At 56.1% G+C, this 21484-nt stretch overlaps 1 protein-coding gene across 5 annotated transcripts in view; it reads right to left on the bottom strand.

Annotated features, from left to right (window-relative positions):
- Positions 1-21484, bottom strand: part of RPTOR (regulatory associated protein of MTOR complex 1) — a 394844-nt gene that overhangs the window by 10518 nt on the left and 362842 nt on the right. For 2 of the 5 annotated variants that reach the window (XM_046674997.1, XM_046675000.1), the window contains exons 25-30: positions 19755-19860; positions 16291-16405; positions 15484-15608; positions 13487-13591; positions 9121-9168; positions 7081-7197 (exon numbers count right to left, since the gene is read on the bottom strand). In XM_046674997.1, the coding sequence (XP_046530953.1) occupies positions 7081-7197; positions 9121-9168; positions 13487-13591; positions 15484-15608; positions 16291-16405; positions 19755-19860 (616 nt within the window). Of the gene's footprint in view, positions 1-7080; positions 7198-9120; positions 9169-9201; positions 10713-13486; positions 13592-15483; positions 15609-16290; positions 16406-19754; positions 19861-21484 lie in introns of those variants that run through there. The other 3 variants (XM_046674998.1, XM_046675001.1, XM_046674999.1) reach the window with 3 other exon arrangements.

The following is a 21484-nucleotide window of genomic DNA, read 5'->3' as shown; positions in this document are numbered from 1 at the left end:
CCTTTCAGCCCTGCCCCTTGGTGGGAGACGCTGCCATGTCACGATGAGGAATGTCAGATGCCTCCCCATTTCCGTCCAGAAGAGCCCAAGTGCCCCTGTGACCAGTCAGCCCACAAGGAGAGCCTGGGACTCCGAATCTGCCTTCCCTCCCTCATGACGTTCCCAGTGCGTGTGTACATAAACGAATCCCAGCAGACGCGCTGCCCACTCAGGACGCTGGACTTGGAGACGGCAGCAGGTCACCGAGGAAGGCACCGCCTGAGGTTCCTGTGCACCTGTTTTAGTGGCTCATTTCCACCAGCACGTCCTGCCTAGAGCTGCACAGGGCTGCCCGCCTGTTCTCCTGCCGAGCAGGGCCAGGAGGCCAGGGCCCGCGCTGAGAAGTTGGGAAAGATTTATGAGCACCAACAGCTCGCCGTGGCTGTTGGTGTAGGAGAAATCTTCCAAGTTCCATTCCGTTTATAAAAGAATCTGTGGGGAAAAACTGAATTAATGGGCACAGGGTTTCCTTCTGGGGTGATGAGAATGTTCTGGAAGTAGAGGTGGCATGTGCACAACATTGTGACTGTACTAAATGCCACTGAATTGGACACTTTAAAATGGTTAATTTCATGTTATGTAAATTTTACCTCAATAACAAAAAAAAAAAAAAAGAAAAAGACAGAAAAAAGAGAAAAGAGAGAAGCAGCTCCCTGCTCCAGTTTTGTCTCCTTGACCAAACGGTCACCTTGGAAGCAGGACCCCCGGGCCTGGATGGAGCCAATTCCAGGACACATTCCCACTGGCTACTCTGTGCCAGACACGATGCTCCAGCTCAGCCAGGACTCAGAGAGGGGCCCTGGGACCAGAGGCATAGAGCCGACAGGGAGGTGAGAGGCGGCCTGGGTCCGAGGGCAATATTCACGATGGAGAGACAGATGCTGTGCTGGGAGCGGCCCAGACCAGGCCAGGCATGGCAGGGGTGACGCCAGGAGAACCGGGCCTGCGTGTCCCGCCCAACAGAAGTTCTTCTGATTGAGAAATGATTCAGGAGAAGAGCAAGCACAGAGGGGTGATGCCAGGGAGGGCATGCTTTCTGACTGCTTCCGAAACAGGCCCACTTGCCAAGCCCCCATTTCTAGGAGGAGGATGACATCTCGGAAGTTCCTCTGCTGTCCGATCCCCATTTTTAGATTTTTAGTTTTGATGTCTTTGGTAAAGTCCTTGTTAAGCAGGAGCTAAAGTTAAAAATGGAGAGCACAATTTCTGTGTTTGGCCCCTTTGCCATTAATTTTAGTCACCTCTTCCTCTGAATTTAACCTTTTGCAGTGAAAAACCCAAAGCAACCCACTAACGTATTAACAGATCAAACACCCACCCGGTGCCCGTATCTCGGCAGGGGCCCCCGTCCTTTGTCAGCACTTGCTTGTATTCACCTGACTACCCCAAGTCGGTCACAGTCAGTCATTCAGGAGCCAGTTCAGAAACCCCTGAGTGACCCTGCTGGGGCTCCCAGGTGCCCTGGGACGGAGGCAGAAGCCCTGACAAGGCGACCTGCTGAGGTGATCTGCCGAAGCCAGTGTCCCAGGAACCACTCCCCCTGCTGGCTGGGTTAGGGAGGGAAACAGACCCCTGCCCGTCTGTGAGCCTTCTCTCTGGGGGCCCTTGCATAACAGGGGACAGACGACCTCCTATGGTGAAGAACGGACAATCTCACATAATGGAGAGTGGACGACCTCGAATAACAAGGAATGGATGACTGCAAAGAGGGGGGCATGGGCAATCCTGTACAACAGGGAATAGACAGGGCTCCAATGGAACCTCACTCAAGGCCCCTGAGCCCCAAGTTTAAATGCAGCTGGAGGTCAGTGTGCAATGTGAGAGAAAGATGAAGTTGGACAGACAGAGGCTGAACAGGTCACACAGGATGATATTTATGTCTGTCTATTTATCCAACAGAGGAAAACAGGCCTTGACAAAGCAACCCCTCTAGATCCTCAGGGTAAACAGGTTGGCAGATACAGCAGAGCACACGATGTGGATGCAGCCTATTAATGCAATAAATGGAGATGGGGTCAAGAGGGTGAAGGCTGGGAGCGTCCACATGTGTGAGAACTCACTGAACCAGAGAGCAGGCGAGGGGTTTTTCCAGCAGTGACTCCTGTGGTTGACTCAGCTCAATCTGACGTCCGCTCCCTTTATGCAGTTGCTGAGCTTACTGGGGTAGGAGGCCTCTGGCCAGAGCAGTGATGCTGCCACAGTCCCCACAGAAGAGGGACAGGGCCTTGCTGATGGAGGACAGCCACTTCACACTAAGTAACATGCTCTCTCAGAGTGTGACTGATGGGGCAGCCCGGCGATGAGTCCACGTGACTATCCTCAGAAGGCACCACTGGGCTCCACGGCTAAGCTGATGGTTCGCGTCTGCATCCTGAGACACACAGACTGTCTGGGATTGCCTGGTGAGCCAAAGCTGCTCTAGGACTGGGACCTCCAAGTGTTTGCACCTGTCATCCCATTTGCAGGCTATGTGACAAGACCCCTTGGCAGGGCTGGGATGGATTCTGCCTTCACCCCACTTGTCAGGGGTGGGCAAGGCCCCAAGGCATGGTGTGAGAGCTCCCACTTCTGCTTGTTCCATGTCTTAGCTCAGGCTGCCATAACAGAACATCATAGACTGGGCAGCTCAAACAAGAGGCTGGAAGTCTGAGATGACAGTGTCAGCACGGTCAGGTTTTGGTCAGGGCTCTTTTCCCGGCGTGCAGATGGCTGCCTTCTTGCTGTGTCCTCACACAGCTGGGGGGGGAGGTGCTCTGATGTTTCTCCTTATGAAGGCACTGATCCCGTCATAGGGGCCCCACCCTCATGACCTAATCTTACCCTAATCACCTCCAAAGGCCCCACCTCCTAGTACCATCACAGTGGGGGGTTAGGGCTTCAACATGAATTTTGGGGGCCACAAACATTCAGTCCATAACATTCCTCTATTTGAGGACAATGATTTTCTCTGTTTGATCAGCTAAAACAATTACACACATGTACCTGTGCACCACCCCCCGACCCTGGGCCTGCAGAATTCTCTCTGCTAAAAGGCTGAAGGAGGAACATTTCTGGGATGTACTTTAGTTTTGGAGAGAGGCAAGGCCTACAGAGGGCTGTGTGAGCCAGCAGGGTGGGGCTGAGACAGGGCCCTCCCGGGGAATGCAGTCTGCAGGCGGCTGGGCTGGGAGCAGCTAGGATCTGGCCCTGGGCAAACCTACACTCTCTCAGAGCCCCTGGGTCAGTTGAGTCCTGGGTTTTCTGCAATGGCTCCAACTTTAAGAAACATTCTTTGTAAAACTAGAAGCAATTTGCTTTGTATGGACTCTATAAAGGTTTTAAAAAAATAAGCAAATTCACAAATCAGAAAGCATCATGGTCAGACCGCATGCCCTGGACTGTGGTGTGTGCGCAGGAGACGGCTAGTGGGCCGTGGCCTTCACGGGAGGAGAGGAGTGGAGTGCGAGCCGGGTTGGTGCCTGGCTGCCTCTGATCCACCTGAGAGCAATGTTCCCAACCTCTCCTGGTGACAGAGCTCTGAGAATCTGAGACTGGAAGTTCTCTCCTGGAAGCGGACACGTGCGGAGTCCCACCCGGCTGCGGAAGCTGTGGACCACTGCTGGGGTGGCGCTGGAGCAGAGAGCACACGGCCTGCATTTTCAGATGTCCTTCACAGCCCCCTTCACACTCCGTGTCAGCCCCACGGGGCATTCAGGAGCAGTGTAATTAACCAGCGAGCCTCTGATGAAATCGAGGCCCAGGCGACATCTGGAACATGGCACTCACACTGCGGTGCCACACTCTAGGGTCACGGGGACAAGCTAGAGAGGGTACGGGGTGGGGCACACAAAGATTCGAGGGGTCTGAGACCCATGATGATAGTGAGTGCAGAGCTGCAGCTGCTCCAAACTGGGGGTGAGAGAACAGACTTGTTTCGGATTGTTCTAGAAGGCCAACCCTGGCCTCCGAGTGAGGGGCAGGGCAGCTTCCTTGCTGCACTTTCTTCATGGTGGATTCAACAAAGTGCTTCAGAGCCAGTAGGAGCCCACCCAGGATCAGGGCCCACTCTAACGACCTCATTTTAACTTAATCACCTCTTTTAAAGCCTCTCCCTCAAACAGTCACCTTTAGTGCTGCGGGTTAGGACTCCAACTGTGAATTTGCAGGGGACACCACTCAGCTTCACCGGGCCTTAGCATCTCCGCCTGCACCAGTGGCTCTGGCAGGTGTGTCCACTTGACCATCGAGTATTCTCATGGTGGAGGGGACATGAGCACATGAGCTATAAGTCTTTTGTTTAAACTCTAGACTCTCTGATGCTGACCGAGTCCTGGCTTAGCCTGAAGCTTAGTTCCGAGCACGTGGTGAAGCCAGCATGCCTAGAAAGGTGTCTGGGTGCTGCAGACATCTGGGTTTTCCCAAGTCTGCGTACCACGGCAGGGACTGGGGCAGAACACATAAGCACCCTGCTGGCCTACTTTTCTGTGACAAGGGCCCCAGGCCACAGCTTTAATGACCTTCAGGACCCACAGCTCTCAGGTCTGGTGAGACCCCGACAGTGAGAGGTGTGTTCTCTGACCCCATCACCCCAGGAAGCACAGCACAGAGGGACGGCTCTGGACACAGAGCTCCCACTGCCAAGAAAGCCACTTCCCCTCCTTAATGCCGGTAGCCCGATCTGAAAAACAGGCACCTGCAGTCCTGTCCTGGGGAGAATGTGAGGGCCAGAGCAGGTAATGATGGGACAGCCAGGAGCCCCAGAGTCAGCTGCACATGACGCTTCTCTGCAGGGCTCACTGACTCTCAGCCAGCCTGCAGGGCATGGCCCCTTGTGGCTCAGGGACCCTGGCCAGCCTGGAGGGTGCATCCCCTCAGGACTCAGGGACCTCAGCCAGACCGCAGGGCTTGTCCTTCCACCACCCTATCTTCAGCTGAGGACCTGAGGCTCAGATTGGTTTGGTAACTTTCACAAAAGCAAACAAGAAGAAAGGGTGAGGTAGAGCCAGGACCCCAAACCAGGCCCACCCTGCATTACAGGCTAGTTCTTTCCATGGTGCCACCCTGTCTCTGATGGCCACCTGTGAAAACACAGTTATTTGACAACTCAATTGTTTTCTCTCTTCAATGAACAATGTCGTCACAACTGTCCTCTAAGACGAACATAGCGGCTGGCGAATGTCCTGGCCCTCTGGCCGCCTGTCCAGCTCTCTCCTAGGGCCCTTCCTGAGTGCGGGCAGGTAGGGTCAGGACCCCAGGCCGTGGTGCAGCCCTGTCCCAGGGAAGCCACCTCATTCCGAGAGGAAGGCACTCTGCCCCTCGAGAAGGCAGCTGCCCAGGATCATCGGACGCCTCGCCTGGGGTGGGGGGCACAGCCCAAGACGGAGCCACCAAGTGAGTGCCACGGGGCCTTCATGCTGCCGGGAAAGGAGGGGTGTCAACACGCACTGTCAGAGCAGCTCTTCAGGAGGTCTGGGTTGAACACGAAACCCCAAAGAGTAACGTGGTTTCAGACCCTTCAAGTCTCCTTCCTGAACTGTATTTGACTGTCGGCAGGAGCCGCTTCATCTAAGGCAGCGAGGCTCCGGTCCGTGGAAGACAATCTCTCAGATTGACGCGAAGATTGTTGGGATGAAAACAGGGGTCTGCTCTACACCCCCCCACACTTCGGAAGTGCCTCCTGCTCCTGCCCAGCCTCCCTCCCATCTCCACAGCCTGAGGCCCCGGCCAGAGAGGAGCACGGCCACTGGCCTTCTCCCCGGACACCTTGCTGACCAAGCCCTGTGTCTCGACTTCCAGACGCGGTTGGAGGAGAGATGATCGGATTCATCACGAGTTGGTAAAAGGTGACAGAAAAGGTGACATTCTCTTCCCAGACGTGATGAACAGAAGGAACAAGATGGATGGCTATGACTTAAGCAAACTCGTAAGACAGAGGCATCGTAAACCCTGAACGAGAGCGAAGATTCCCAAGCTCTGCACTCCCGCATGCACGGTGCTGCCCTCTGCAGAGCGCTCTCTCCCAGAGTGCCCGCGCTATGCAGGCAGCCCTGCGGCCTCGCCCGGACTGCTTTCTGGGCCTTGCCCAGCGGGGCCCTCCTGAGGACAGCCTGGTTCTCTGGTTTGTCAGGGGTAGGCAAGCTGCTCTGGGCTCCCCGTGAAAGACCCCTGCCGTCCTCCCTGCCCAAGCTGACACCTCCAGGACACTGTGAACACGTTCTCTGTCTTCCCTGCGTCTGTCTGATGGAGGCCGGCGGGTGTGGCTGATGAGCACTGGCTGGGTCCGGGTTTGTGAAAGCCAGGGCCTCACCCCAGCCAGGCAGACTATAACAGCCGGCACATGAGATCACAGTCCATCTATGTGTGACGGCCGGCTTCACTGCCGGGGTGTGGGGGCAGTGGGCACTCCCCTAGGACGCAGAGATTCCTAATCTCTGCCCAACTTTATCCTGGACAGAGGCGCTGGACACGTGTCCTGATCTGAAACCTGGCCAAAGAGGGAGTTTCTTCCTTAAAAGATAGATACATGGACAGGGATGCTTATAAGATAAGAAACTGGAATGTGTGAGGCAAAGACCGAACAGCATCCCAGGCCCCGCAGGAGACAGTAGAAATGGAGAAACACACTGTTTTAGAGTCTTGGGTCTCTGATGTCCACAATCAGCCCTCCAGGCTCAGTAGCCAGTCCAGACTGACCTCTGAGGACCTGCCATGTGCAACTGACCCCTAAGGACTGGCCATCTGGAGCTGACCTCTGAGGACCCATCACCCCAACCTGAAACAGCCCCTTGGGCGCTACGGTTCTGGAACTCTGAGGAGGAGGGGCCGGGCCGGCCCCCCCCCCCCCCCCCCCCCCCCCCGGCACATGTGAGAACCACAGCCCTGTGGAATGGCATTCCCCACTCTCTCCTCCTTGGGTGCAGACGCAGAGCCTCCCTCTGGGGCCCCTGAACACCTCTTGGACATCTGGCAGGCTCGGAGACTTGGGGCTGGCAACAGAAAACCGGGTTCAAGAAACCTTGCTCCTCAGGAGCAAATGATTTCACCTAAATTTCTGTTTCTTACCTGGAAAATGGGCCAAGAACATGCAGCAGCTACTCTCAGGACAGAAGAGATGGGGTGGGGGAAAGCGTTCCCTATCATGCCAGGGTGGTGCTGGGCGTGTGCCTCCTGGAAGCCACCCTGCCAGAGGAGGGAGCAGGTTGTTTCCAGCAGCCAAGGCACATGTCCTGGGCGGGCCCTGCACCAGTCGGAGGGGAGCTGCCTCCTCCTGCACTGAAAGGGCTTCCCTTCCGCCAGGTCCTGCCATTTCAGATTCTAGACCTGCCCGTGATCTCTAGAGGAAGAGAAGCACCTGGGAAGGGTCAGAGCACCCCATCAGCAACCTCCCCCACCCCGCCCCGCTCATGGGAGCACAGGCAGGCCTGGGCAGCTCAGGAGATGCCCACGCACACCTGCAGATGCCACCGCTCCTGTGGGCACTGCCCCGCTTGCTTCCCAGCTGCTCCCAGTTAATGACTGCTAATATCTAACCAAAGGCCAGAGGTCTGCATCAGGTTCACACACACCAATGCTGGACGATCGCTTCATCGCTCTCTGGGGCTGCCGAGTTGTGGGAGAACCCTGGCTCTGTCCCGTCCTGGGCTCTGTCACCAGGGTAGGAAGCAGCTTGCTGGGGGCCCCACCGTGGTCCCACAGCACTGACTCCTGTGACCAACCAACTGGCGGAAAATGACGGAACAGTCCCCGTCCGGCCTCCTGCCTCCCCCAGGCCCAACCACGAGAGGTGTCCCTGGCTCTTCTTTAGATTTTCTGAGAAAGTGACCCTGCCATTTCTCTGAGAAGCCCGAGTGGCTCTTTCTGAAAGAAATCCTCCTGGTAGCTGCCACTACCGCCACCTGCTGGGTGGAAGCCCACTTGCTGCTCTGTTTGGTTTTCCTCTCTGGAGCTTGAGGGTGAAGATAAAGTCAATCTCGAGGTTTTTTTTCTAACCGTTTTTCCTTAATTTTGAACTTTTTACTAGAAGAGTTCTTCACAAAATTCTAAAATATGAGTCCACAGGTCTGCGGGAACCTCTGTGTCCAGCCTGCTGGGACCCTGTCGGCTGCCCGGCTCTGTGTGCCTCCTGCAGAGAACGCCGTCAGCTCCAGCGAAGAGCTGCCAAAGGCAGACAGGCCGGCAGGTTCACCAAGAGGCCGGTCACACTTTATTCACGGATTCTGCAAATCCAAGGTCAAGAACGATATTTGCTGCCTGGATTCGTAAGGCTCCAGCTCTTCGCAATTCACCTCACTTGTGAGAGTAGAGAAAAGGGACTCATTTGTTAATTACGTACTTGATGTTTGCTGACCCAACGTCACGGCTGTAGACCCGAGGGCAGCGCGTGTCGGTGTTTTGGTAACGGTCAAATTTATATACGGGTTTTTCAGATGGAAATAGATGCTGCAAGAGACTTTGCATTAAATTCTGAAATAGATTCTTTTTCGAAAGTTTAGGGGGGAAAACAAATCTGGATCTGGAGCGACTTCTCTGTTCTATGGAAACTGAAACGCCCTCCTGGTGAGTCCCGCCTGCAGAGCCGGGCTGTCCTATCGGAATAGGAATCTGTGAGGTGGCGGCAGCGAAGCTTCATCTCAATAGATTTCAGGCTGGATTACTTTCCCTCCTAGGCTAAGGGAAGGTGGCTGGGAGAGGGAAGAGGACATTGGGATCTTCGTGAATGCAGGAAGAGCCCAAGATGGGGCAACGCAGAAGAGGAGGCAAGAGGCAGGTGGCCAGGCTTGAGCCCCTGCCTTCAGAACCAGGAGGCCCAGGAGGTGCAACCACAAGGCCCTGGACCGGAGGGAGGTTCCTCTCTCTGGCTTTCTAAGGATTTCTTCCCAGAGCCTCACATAGCTACCTAATTCATCCAATAAAATTTGAGTGCTTGCTGGCTGAGGTTCTTTCAAATCGAGGGGACTGCGTGGGTGGAGCAAGTAAGCAAAACCGGAGCTCCAACCCCTGCCAGCCCAAAGAACACACAGGTGAGAGTGAGAGCCACTGAGCTGGGGGGCAAGGGGAGGCGCCCTGGCCTGGGTGGTCACAGACAAGGGAGAAGGCACTCACCTCCCTGCTTACTGTGGTCAAGATAGATCGAGACCCTTCGGGCCAGACCTGCGAGGAAACAGGGTTGTGGGTTTGATGCAAGGTAAGCAGGCCAGCCAGAGCAAAAGTAACCCACTCAAACAAACCAAAAAGGGTTAGAAAAGCGCCCAAGGAGCAATGGGGAAGGGTGCAGACAGAGCGGCCCAGGCTGCAGCACGCTTCAGTCAGAGAAGGGCCAACCTCACGAGGTGGCCTGCTGAGCTCGGCAAGATGCACCCGACAAATGTGGAAACTCCATTATCAGGGTTTTTTGACTAAAACACGTCTCTAGATGGGAAACCAGAAGGTGCTGTGGTTCACTGTGAAACCTGACCACGACGGCGTCAGGGCTTCCAAGCACCTGGGCGCTCGCGGACACGGGTGCGAAGGCCACTGGCCGGGCGAGGGAGGCCTCTGAGCGGGAGGAGGCGTGGCAGCTCTGGGAGGTCAGTGGGCAGAAAGGCACATGGTTAGTGAGGTCAAACTGGCAGGCGCTGGGCTGGCGGTGACACCGGGAGGAAGAGCAGAGGGGCAGTGGGGAGCAGAGGGAGATGGCGCCTGTATCAAGGGTGCTCAGAAATGAGGCTCAGCTCTGCACTCACAAGCGGCCCCAGTGGTTAGCGAGGAGGCTCTGCAAGGGGCACTAGAGTCCAGGCGTCTCTGTCCACGCCTGTGGCTGGAGGACGGGTGGTCCCACCACTGACTCTACTTTAGAACACGATATACTCAGCTCTAGAGTGTCCCCAGGCCAACTGTGCACATGTGTGCACATGCGTGTGCATGTACATATGTGGGCCAGAGGTCCTTTAAAACGTTGACGCAGAGACCCTGCATATATTCTACAAGACTTCCAAAGAGTGGGCTGGAGCTCCTGCAAGGAACAGTGTCTTCCCTTTAGTCACAAGCCACACAATCCAGTCTCTTCAAACGAGCTGCCAAGAGAGGGACTTGGCGAGCACATTCCGAGCTGAGAGAGCTTAGAACGAAAGACGTGACAGGCAGCAGCTTTCAGCCACTTCGGTAAGGGCTCTCTTCCATCACCCAGTTCAGCTAAGTCCTCTGGGTCTGCTGACAAGGCACCCTCCCCGCCACCCGCCCTACACGCCGGCATTCACAGAAGACAAGTCTTCCCCACGCACATCATAGCTGAAGGACACGGGGGGCCAGGCTTCACGGGGTGCACGGCTGTGCAGGATCCCTTCCAGTCACAGATTCTTGGAGGAGCTGATGACAGCCGGGGCCCTTGCCAGAAAAATGCACCTCTTCCCACACACAGACAGCTGGCAGCTGCCTGAGGGCCTCGTGGGCTAGGCGGAGAACCGCGTGTGCACAGCAGAAAGCCTCAAGAGCCGGGAGGTAATTTGGAGCAGGGAGTAGGGGCGACTGCCTCTGCCTGAGAAGGTCCCCGGAGACCATGGCCGGAACTCCATAGGGTACTGCCTTGTGCTGCAGGGGGTGCCCCAGATGCCAAGAAGCAATGAGTATGGAAGCTTCTCTTGGTGTTTTCCACTCCTTTTCTCCCTCGGGTCACAGCCCAGACTCTGTGATTATCACATCAGAGGCCAGAACCGTTCCTGGGATGGGCGAAGAGAGAGAAATCGGGTGCTGAGAGGCAGAAGGCAGCTAGAAGTTGGCACAGGGGCTGAGAGTCTACAGACCTGCCCCTTGTTACTGAGATCCTGAAATGGAAGTTACAATCGGGGGGCATCTCCGGCCCTGCTGGGGCCTGTGGTCCCCGCACGGCAGAGGGAAGCTGTGGAGGCTGGGGGTGTGGGCCGGTGAGGCAGTCAGAGTGCAGGGCTCCTTCCGGGGGAACGCCGGTACTCGGGGCTGCGCCTCCGGGGCCCTGCGGCACACAAGCCCATCCTGTCCTGAGCCTTTAGACCCGCTGGTCTCCTGGGCTCCCCATCCCTTCTATCCTTCCATCCTCCCAGAAAGAACAAGGAAATCACATCTTCCTTTTTGCTAAGCCCACTGAGGCCTGGCTGAACGGCAGAGGCCATGGCCACACACACTCTGGCCGAGCACCTGGGAGAGTGCAGAGTTCCCACCCAAAGCCCCTCGCCCAGACCCGCAGATTAAGACCCAGACGGGTGACCCTCACTGGCTGTTCCCAGCCCCTCACCAACAATGCCTCTCCCGCAAGGTTTCTGAAAACCTGGGTCCAGCAGGAAGGGGGCGGGGCAAACGCAGGTCTACCCTGGTGGGACCTGCTCTCCAGTCAGGGCTGCAGTGGACACCTGGGCCAGGAGTGGCTCTCCACACACCAGGTGACATCCGCGGACCTCTAAGGGCTGGAGACGAGTGCAAGGAGCCCGGAGACCCAAAGTGTGGTTCCGCGGTGCTGGCGGTCCGGTTGTGCAGCTTCCCTTCTCCCAGCTGGTGCCTGCGCTCAGTCTCCTCGACAGCCTCTCTCACCATAACTGAGGCAAGGGGAGAGGCGTTTCGGGTAAGACGCACACGCACGCGTCATTTGTGGGAGAACGTGAGGCAGGCGGTCGTGGGATGAATAACCAAAACAACCGGTGCATCTCTGGGGCCGTCAGTGGCTCTCGACGCTCCCACCCAGGCCTGGCCATGGCCCGACTGCTCTCCAGCAGCCCCTGCTTCCCCGCACAGGCATCTCCGAGGGCCGCCTTGCATGCAGGGCCTGGAGGAACGCCCGGGGCGGCGCGTCCTCTGCTGAGACAGCAGCAGGAGGCTCAGGACTGAGAACCTCGTTGTCTGCGTCCTGAGGAGACGGTCAAGTCAGACAGCATGTGTCCTGCAGTGACACCCAAGAGCATGGGTGCCCCGAGTGCCATGGGGAGGCCACCACGACCACCTGCTCCCAGCATGGATGCTGGCCCCCAGCAGAGCCACCAGTGAGGGACTGAGGGAGTGGGGGCCGGGGGGTGGGGGCTGAGTGTAGGGGGCTAAAGAGGTGGGGCTTGGGTGTATGGGGCTGAGAGGGCGGAGCTGAGTGTGGGGGGCTGAGTGTGGGGGGCTAAAGAGGTGGGAGCTGAGGGTATCGGGCTGAGAGGGTGGGGCTGAGTGTGGAGGGCTAAAGAGGTGGGAGCTGGGTGTGTGGGGCTGAAAGGGTAGGGCTGAGTGTGGGGGGGTGAGGGGGTGAGGGGACTGAGGGTGGGGGGGCTAAAGGGGGGGGAGGGGGGGGGGGGGGGCTGAGGGGGTGGGGGGCTGCGGGACTGGGGGCCGAGGAGCTGGGGGTTGGGGCAGGGCGGAGGTGTCTCTGCGGGGCAGAGAACAGGCTTTTCCTCCAACATGGGAAAAGCAGGACACTGACTGCAGCCATGTCACCCACGTCAGCACAAGGCCTGCCGAGAGGGGCCTGGGCCACCTGAAAGTGGCTGCGTTGGGGTTAGGAGGGGTGGATATAGATGACTATTCTATCCTGAAAAAAATTCTAAAACATGGCTTCCTTTTTTAAAACAACATAGAAGGAGCTGTCCACCCCGGGGCAGTCCACGCTAGCAGCTGAGCTATCCGTCCCACGTGAAGTCGCTGGGGAATCTGAGTCTCCCCAGGACAGGTGCCTGGATGGAGGGGGAAGGAAGGAGCCACACAGACACCTGGTTGTGAGGATAAGGCTATGCAATGACAGGGCACAGATGAGGCCCCGTGGGAAGCAGACAAAATGCAGAAATCCCAGGCTGGTGGAGGAGGAGCAGAGAGGGGAAGTGCTTTTACTGTCAACGTAGCAGCAAGTAGCTTTGGGATCACGCTACAGGAAGACAAGGACTGTAGCTGCGGGTGGCTCTGGAAGTGCAGACCCTATGGCCTGTGCAAATGCTGCTGGAACATGGCACGCCCCTGAGCTGAAAGTGCGGCCCCGCAGGGACTGGCAGGTGGTGCTGGAGATTTCTCCCTGCTGTGGAGCAGCGGCTAAGCCCCCTGACAGGCGGCATGCACAGCTGTGCCCTGCCAGCGCTGCAGCCACACCAACACAGCCCGAGAGCGCCTTCCATCAGCCCAGGGCAGGCCAGAGCAGGCGGGCCCATGTGGCCTCCAGTGCCCAGATGCAGAGACACAATTGAACACACCATGCACTCATCACCGAAAGGGAGTTAATTTGGGCATAAGGAGCACAGAATATAGGTCCCCCAGGCCCCACCGGAGGCAACGCTTCTCCCAGCCACACCCATCTCAAGTGAGGCTGAAGGCTGGGGCCGGGGCACCCATGGTGACCGGCTCAGGCAGTTTGGCGCTCTGCTACACTGCCGCCCAGAAGAGCTGTGTCTCCTGAGGTGGAATCTGTGGTGACTGGGGAAGCCAGCTGGTTTAGAGTTCGGGGAATCTGAAGTGAACACGGCAGCTCTGGAACCTCCTTTTGTCTCTGGGGAGGACCCACCTCGGGTTGTTGGCAGCATGTCCGAGAGCCCCTGCCAAGCGGTCACCATTTCTGGATTCTTCTCCAAATCAGCGAAGTTCTTCCAGACTCTGATGGCACCATCATCTTGGGAAGAGAAGAGAAGGAGGGTAAAACCTGGGCCTGGTTGTTCTGGGCATGTGGTGGGAAGCCCCTCCTGGTGCAGGTGCAGCAAAGATGACACCACTTGGCCCCATGCTTGGCAGCCCAACTCATGAGGGACGGAGTTCTCTGGAGGCCTGTTGCCTCCACTGTGCCCTCAGAGTCACATCTGGGCCACTGGGGAGGGCTGCTGGCAAAGGCAGAATGAGGGACCAGTTCTTCCTCTGACCTTGGGCCTCAGGACCCTCCTTCAATGCCACTTCCCCGATTCTTCCCACCGTGAATCATCTCATGCCATGCCAAGAAGAAAAACCAGTCTAAACCAGTCTCACGAGGGGACAAAGGCCTCGGGGCCTTCTGTACTCTCTTCCCACTTCCTGCCTGCGCTCTGCTCCACACGCAGAGAAGCCTGTGGTCTCCAGACCAGGGAACAGTGGGCCATTCCTCCCTGACTATGGAGGCTCAGCACAGGGCAGGTGGGCAGCGAGGTGAGCCTGAGTGGTGCCCACCATGTGTCCTTCCTTCCTCCCGTGTGGCATGCACTGGGACCCCACTCTCTGGCCTCACTAGCCCCTCATACAGTCCCCTGAGGCAACCTCAAGCCGCCAGCTGCTTCCAGCCCCTCTGCCACCCGCCCTCTCGGAAGCCCACCTCACCTGACTCTGCTGCGGGAGGGGCAGGCCATTTGGGGAACACAGCCAGACGAGCTTGCTGAGCCAAGTCCCGCCCCCAACCTCCATGACTCCCCCCGCTCTGGAATTTGAGCCCCTGTGCTGCTTTCCCACTGGGACCCCACCCAGGAAGGACCTTCGCTCCCTCGCCTGTGCTGCCGTGCCCAGGGTCACCCTCTTCTCCTCCTCTTTGGTGCTCAGAGATGCTCACTCTGACCTGTCCTAAACCTCTGCTGAACCCTCCTGGCCGCCTGCATCACCTCTCCGGATCTCTGTCCTGTCCTTCAACTGACACCGACAGCAGAGGAGGACGGCTTTGACAGTGGCTTGACTTTATTTGTCCCTGAGGTGGCCCTGCTTGGGGGACCTCTCCCCATGGACACGCCCTTCACAGTGGGGCCCAGGAACACTTTGAAAGAAGAGAAAGGTCATGTGTCAATGCAATCAGCTTGACTACCTCAATGGCTCAGAAGCCTAGAACAGGACAGACCAGGACAAGGCAGGACAGGGCAGTACTGGGATAACGTGGGAAGTGAGGCCGATGTCTTCTGTCTCCCTCTCACCTCGTGCCCCCTTCCCCCTGCCCATCTCCCTCATCACGTCTGTTGTCTCTGAAGGGAGCACAGTTAGACAGACAGCAACGTCTCATCACGAAGAAACCGTGGAATCATATTTTTAAAACGCTAAAGGAAAATGACTGTTACCCGAGGGTGGCTTACTTGGAAAGCTACCGTTCAAGAGTGAGGGTGAAATGACATTTCAGACCAAAAAAGAAGCGTGAGCTCCACTCCTCCTACTGAGCCATCGCTGAGAGATCTAAGGCCGTCCTCCAGGAAGAGGGAGCCTGACCTGAAGAGGAAGGGGCGCAGCCACCACTGACGGCCTCCAACCCCTGCACGTGTCACTCTGGGGCCTGCCTCCCTCATCCTCTGGTGTCCCCTGAGACAGAGAAGGAGACATGGTCCCCAGGACACTGACTGACGATGGTCCTCTGCCCTCCCCCGTGCTTTGTGGGTGAAGCCCTTTCCCTCAGAAGCCTCCTAGCTCCTTGATGCTGGTGGCCTTCACTTATGAGCAGGCCCCTTTGCCAGAAGACATGGTCAGAGTGAAAGGAAGCTTTGTACAAACATGCGCTGGGCTCTCGCATCTGTCCCCTGCCACCACTGCCTCTGGCTTCAGGCCCCCGGCCATGCCGACCCCACTCACCTGTAGCTGTGAGCAGAAGCGAGCAGTCCTGGCCGTTCAGATACTCCATGGCGGTGACCCTTGTGTACCGAGGGTTTCCGTTGTGGAAATAATCCAGCTTCTCCCCTTTCTCCCAGTCCCAAAAACTTAAGGGAATAAGAGGAATAAAGCTCACAACCATGTGAATGTTCCTAATGTCACTGAACTGCACACTTAAAAATGGTTAAGATGGTAAGTTTCATGTTCTGTATACTTTAGCACAATAAAAGAGAGAAATAAGAAAACGAGGTAAGAACTACATCGACTTTATAAGCTAGAAAAAGAACCACCCCGTCCTCCCCCATTAAGCGAGTACTTTCTCCATGACGTGGGGCGTACTAGCTAAACATTAACTCGTCTTAATGCTTTCCCGTCACACACTTGCTTCTGCAGAGGCAGCAAGAGCAAGCCTGTCACATGTGTCTCTGTCACAATGTGGTCTCAATGAGCCCACGCATGCTCTGCCTTTCACGCTACGCGGGAACGGCGTAGTCTTAATATCAGAAGCTCCTGTCATGCCCCATGTGTCACCGCCCTGTCCTCAGCCCATGGCCAGGGCTCTGGACTGCCTTCAGCAACAGGCAAGAGTGCAGTACCAGGGGAGGGGTGCGGCCACATGAGGCGAGGGCGGAGGGACGTTCCTGGAGCCCCTTCCACCTGCAACAGCCCAAAGGGCCTCTGGGGTGAGTACTGTGCCCGAAGGTGAAGAAGCTGTCCTGTCTACACTGTGGGGAGGAAGGCTGACTGTTAACTGGCTGAGATGCAAATCCTGACAAGCGCCACGCGTACCAGATGCTGTCTTTGTCAGCTACGGCCACACATGGTGTAAAGGGGTGAAACTTGACCACGGAGGGGACGCCAGGGTTCCTGTTCAGAAATATCTGGTCATCCAGTCTCGTGATACCTGCCAAAGGAACACACAACGATGGGTCTTAAGTTACAATAAATATTGATGATGACATGTTCTACCAAGGCGGACACCTATACCTCGTGTTCGAGAGCCTGGAGAGGAAATGGAAAGAAAGCAGAGATCATAGGGGGGGCCCTGGCTCCCTGGCCGCAAGGCCCTGCCTTTGCGTGGACTCCCCACAGCTCCCGGCGCCAGCTGGGCGCTCTGCAAGTTTTCAGTCAATGAGTGTGAACTCGTACATTGTGACAGCACATCAGCACTATTCAGATTAGTGCAATCTGGTTATGATTTTACGAGGAAAGCACTGAATATTTCAGAAGAAAGCTCCGTAAGGCTGTGACTTGTAACTCAGACCCCAAGTTGAAACATGGGTACAGCCATCACTGTCTGCAATCCAGTCGCAGTTCGGGCGGGTCCTTCGGTCTAGAAAGGTGATAACGACACAGTCACAGATAATGACACTGAAGGGCAGATAATCACAGACTGCACAGGGGAGGTCAGGGGGAGTGCAGGGTTATTCACCAGGCCCCCAAGTACCAGCACCAGGAAATAAACCCCTCAGGGCTCCGAAAGAATCTGGTTTAGGAGAAGAGAGGCTGAGGACGCAAAGACGTCATGATGGGTTCAGACACTGCTGGTGACTAATACAGGGCTGATTCACAGCAGCCAGGTGTATGAGTCCCTTCCTTGCACGGCCGCGGAGGGTGAGAGTGAGCACCCTCCCCAGTGCTCTTGGCCAGGCCCCGGGGAACCCAGGAGAGCGTTCAGAGATTGCAAACTCCTCCTTGGCCACAAACGCGTGAGGCAGAGAAAAGCTTCCACTCATCACTGTGCCGGGGGCCGAGCAGGGTGGGGTGCTCATCACTGATAATTTCAGTCCTCCAGCTCCGCCCCTTGTTAAAAATAGCAAACCCTGAAAACCCCTTGATGATAAGGATGAGGTTAAACCAACAGGCCAACAGGCCCCAGAGGCTTCAACTGTGGTGGCAGCACTGTGTTCCCCTAGAGGCCCTCACTCGTGGTTACAGGTGTCTTTGGAGGAAACCAAGATAGCAGGCATCACTTCCACCATTAAGATAAAGGGAACACCCAGATTCTTAAGTCAGAGAATGTGTTCTGCATATATGCAGATATGGGTGATGCTGGTGGCTGAGGTCCTGACTCGTGGGCTGGGTGGCTGCAGGGGTCAGGGACTAAGAAAACTGACACTCACTTCCCCAGCTCCTGTCTCCTGGCCCATGCTTACTCGTCTGGTAACTGCTCAGCCTACAGGCATACTTGCCCCCTTCTCATTGTTACATCTTTCCCAGCACACAGCTGACTCTCAAAAAATAAAACTTCACACTGCATCCAGATGCTGAGCATGGCAGGTAGCTTGCAGAGGGTGTGGTTCATTAATGTTCCGTTTCTCTCATTGCTAAATCCATTTACACTGATTTTCCACTGTGCAATCTCATTTGCTAACGTTCCCAGCAGTTCAGTAGCTCTTCTAAGGGTGCTTTTGACAAGCAGATCTCGCTCTTTTTTTCCATAAGGACCAGAAAAGAGAACCCCTGACTCTGGTTTACAAAGATATTCTTTTGTTTTTGTCTACAAAATCCAGTTGTTTCTTGAATGCCCTGGGCTAATTTCGCTTCCTGCTCAATGCTGACCGGAAAGGAAAGCCCAGAGTCTGGCCTTCAGCGTCCGGTCCAGTTTCCCTTCAGAAGTCTCCCCATGGAGGGCGGACTTGGCTGCCAGGCCTCTCATGGGTACAGGGAAACCAACTTGTCCTGCTGTCCCCGTCTCTCCTCCTGCAGAGAGCTTCAGAGCGCCGCCCGCCCTGGCTGCACTTGTTTGAGTGGGAACGGCTGGGGCAGCAGACGCTGAATCCCAAACGCTGGAGGGCTTTAAATCTAGCTCCCGACAGCTCCCTCGTGGAGGCACAAAGAGTTATAAACAACCAAGATGACTTTTCAGCCGAAGTGACTATGTGCATTAATGAAACATGACCCCAGGGCACTTTACAGGGAGGGCTCTGAACGCAAGTGAGGCTGTGCGTGGAAGTGCTTCAGAAATGTCACTGGCTTCTGGAAGTAAACAGTCATCTGTGGCGCTCAGTGGGGCAAAGGAGTGTGCCGGGCCTTGGCAGGCTTACTCAGGATGAGACCCCGATGCCCCTGCTGTTTTCAGGTGGGCCCTTCTGCTTCAGTGGGAAGGACAGTCTCATGGGTCCTCACCCCCAACTTTAAAAAGTAACCTGTAATCATCTTTGGAATTTTACAGGACAGAGAGGCAAGGTCAAAACAGCAAACCAACAGAATAGTTAAGAGCCTGATTATCCACTCCGTGTGGGCACCCGGGCAGTGTCAGGTCCACTGCCCACAGCTGGCTCTGTGATTAAGGCAGCACTGGCCGCTCAGTCACAGACGTGAGACCATCCCACTTTGCACACTCAAAATGTGGGATTGGGTCAACTCCCAGGGGCGGGAGCCGGGTCTTCATGGTGGACCCACCCTCCTAGAGAGGGAGAGGAGAGACCGTTTGGTGTTGCTGAGGCGAGGCTGTCTGGTGCTCTCGTCCCTGTCCTGACCACACGACAGAGGCCCACGCTGCCCTCTCCCCTCCCTGCCTCAGCACCTGGGGGACACACCTTGTGCCCTAGACTGCTCATCGCCACTTTGCCCAGGGTGAGGCTGAGGGGCACGCAAAACGGGGAACTTTTGGCATCTATTGGCAAATTTGGTAAAAGGTTTGGTGAAAGTGTGACTGAAATACAGCTGTGGGTGACAGAGAAAGCGATTATTTCGAGGCCAGCTGGGGGCCAGCTGAACACAACCAGGGCCTTGTATTTTGTCTTCTGTCCCCAGGGGAAGGGCACAGGGCCCACTCTATCGCGGACTTCCAGGGCCTGCAGAGGGCTTGCTCCTTCCTCTCTGGAAATGTCAGAATGCTGAAGCTATGCTTGTGTGAGAGGCCACCAGGCAGCCAGCCAGCCAGACGGGAGCTTCCCCTGGGCAATAATCCCAGAGGGCTTCCGAATCTCCCCTGAGAGCAAAGACGCAGAGGCCTGGGCGACTCCTGCCCCTAGACCAGGCCTTCCCTGAGGCGGGTGGGCTCCCACAGGTCAGGCAGGCGCTCCCCAGGCCCTGGTCTCCACACCCCCCACACCGGCTCCCCCTCCTCTGATGACCCTGAGGAAAGACTGTATCCACACCAGCCTCCATCTCCTCATCTGCGCAGGGAGGGACACTGTTCAGTCCCTGGGTGTGGGCGGCGGTGGGGAGCGGCCTGGTCACAGAGGGCTTGCAGAGGTCCCCCTCGATCATGATGAGTCGCGGGGACAGCTGTGGATGCCGCTTACCCTTCTGGATGACCTGCTGCGCCTGCTTTCTGACGCGGGTGTTGCGTAGAAATCGCCATTCCCGCTCCTTGCGGATTTGACTCTCCAGGTCATGCTCTTCTGGGATCTTCAACAATAAAAAACACCAAATTAAGTTCAGCAACTAAAAAATAATTATTCTCCCGATAAAAAGGCTCCTCTTCCCCAAATGTTGAAGAATCTGGGTGCTCTGGTCTGGCCAGAGTGCCTAATGCCCCACTGACAAGTACAGAGCAGAGCACTGGTGACTGAGTTCCCACAGCACACCCCCCCCACCCCGAACCCCGGCCCGGCCAGGCTTTCCAGGGAGCACCTGGCTGCTCTCCCTCTGCTGGCCCCTGGGGGTTGGCAGCTGTGAGAACCGAGACCCAGAGGAGGGTTGGCTGGCCCTACTTGAGGCTGATGCAGAGCAGACTTAGGAAACAGCTCAGACCTCTCAGGGCCATGCGCTATCCTGCTCTTCAGAGCCCGACCGTGGAAGCTGAAGGCTGCCACTGAGTTCCGGCGAGGAGCAAGAGGGTGGCCGCTTTCAAAGCAGACGAGGTGCTTTTGAGAGGCGAGGTTCAGGGATAAGGACCCAGGCATGTTTTCTGCAGGAGAGGACAGACGGCCGGTGCTGTGCCCGACACCGGGCTGAGCCGACACTTCACAGATTTAAAACGTAAAACTAGAAAAAGATGGGGCGTGTTCAGAGACTCCTGCACTTTTTCTTTCTCTGATGCCAAAGAGCACTGGGGCATCTAGTTAGAGGACAAACGAGCTCATGAGAAGTGACAGAGGTGAACAAGCAGAGCAGGCTGCCCTGTGGCTGTGCGAGCGGCAGGCTGGGCCCGAGAGGGTGCTGGGTCCTTCTTGGGAGCTGCTGCCTGGCACTCCACGGGGCTGGAGAGTTAGGAAAGAGCTGAGCTGCAAATCTGGTTAGCTTCAAACCATCTCCTGGGAACTCTGCTGCCCTTCCTGATCAGCCACAGCCTCAGAGAGACCGAACCTATCTCCCCTGGAAATATGTGGATGCTAGAATGTCAGGTGACGTCCCCTTTCTCTATTCCTTCAGCAAGGTCTTTCTTGCTTCCTGGCTTGTGTGTGTGCACGCGGGTTGGGCTACATACGGGTGTGCAACGCCAATGTCTAGGAGAGGTCTACAGTTAGCAAATAATAACTAGGATTTAAGTCTACTTTATTCAGATGTATAAAATTCAGACGTATAATCACTTGTTTGTGTAATAAAGATGTATTTCCTTAATCATACTTGTCATCAAGTAAATTTGGCTGACTCTGATTCCTTACTTGAAACTCAGAGCTGTAAAGTCTGAAAATACAAAAGAAGTGAACTAAACTAGAAAAAACCCTACTTCTTCTTGGTTGAGAGTTGAGACAGTGCAGCTTGCCGTAAGCTGCCGTCTCTCAGCCAGAGACCACCGCTCAGGGAGAGAGGGACCCTACGCAGTCTTTTAAGCGTTGTTTTCTCCGCTAGAGAAGCACGGGGATGAAGAACATGCACGTGGTCACCGGCACGGGCCGAGAGGAGGGAATTTCCACACGGAGAGGAGTTTAGGTCACCTTTTAGGCGGTTATTATGTGAAAATGGTCACAGAACATTTCTGTGTCTCTTCCTTGAACGCTTTATGTTATCTTTGACTACAAAACAAAAACAAACAACCGCAAACGTCACTCCTGGTGCCTACTCGTGGGGGACCTGGAGGTCCCTGTTT

This window comes from Equus quagga, chromosome 11 (genome assembly GCF_021613505.1).
Source record: "Equus quagga isolate Etosha38 chromosome 11, UCLA_HA_Equagga_1.0, whole genome shotgun sequence".
Classification (NCBI taxonomy): domain Eukaryota; kingdom Metazoa; phylum Chordata; class Mammalia; order Perissodactyla; family Equidae; genus Equus; species Equus quagga.
The sequence above is the reverse complement of the archived record's forward strand: the minus strand, read 5'-3'. Positions and strand labels throughout refer to the sequence as shown.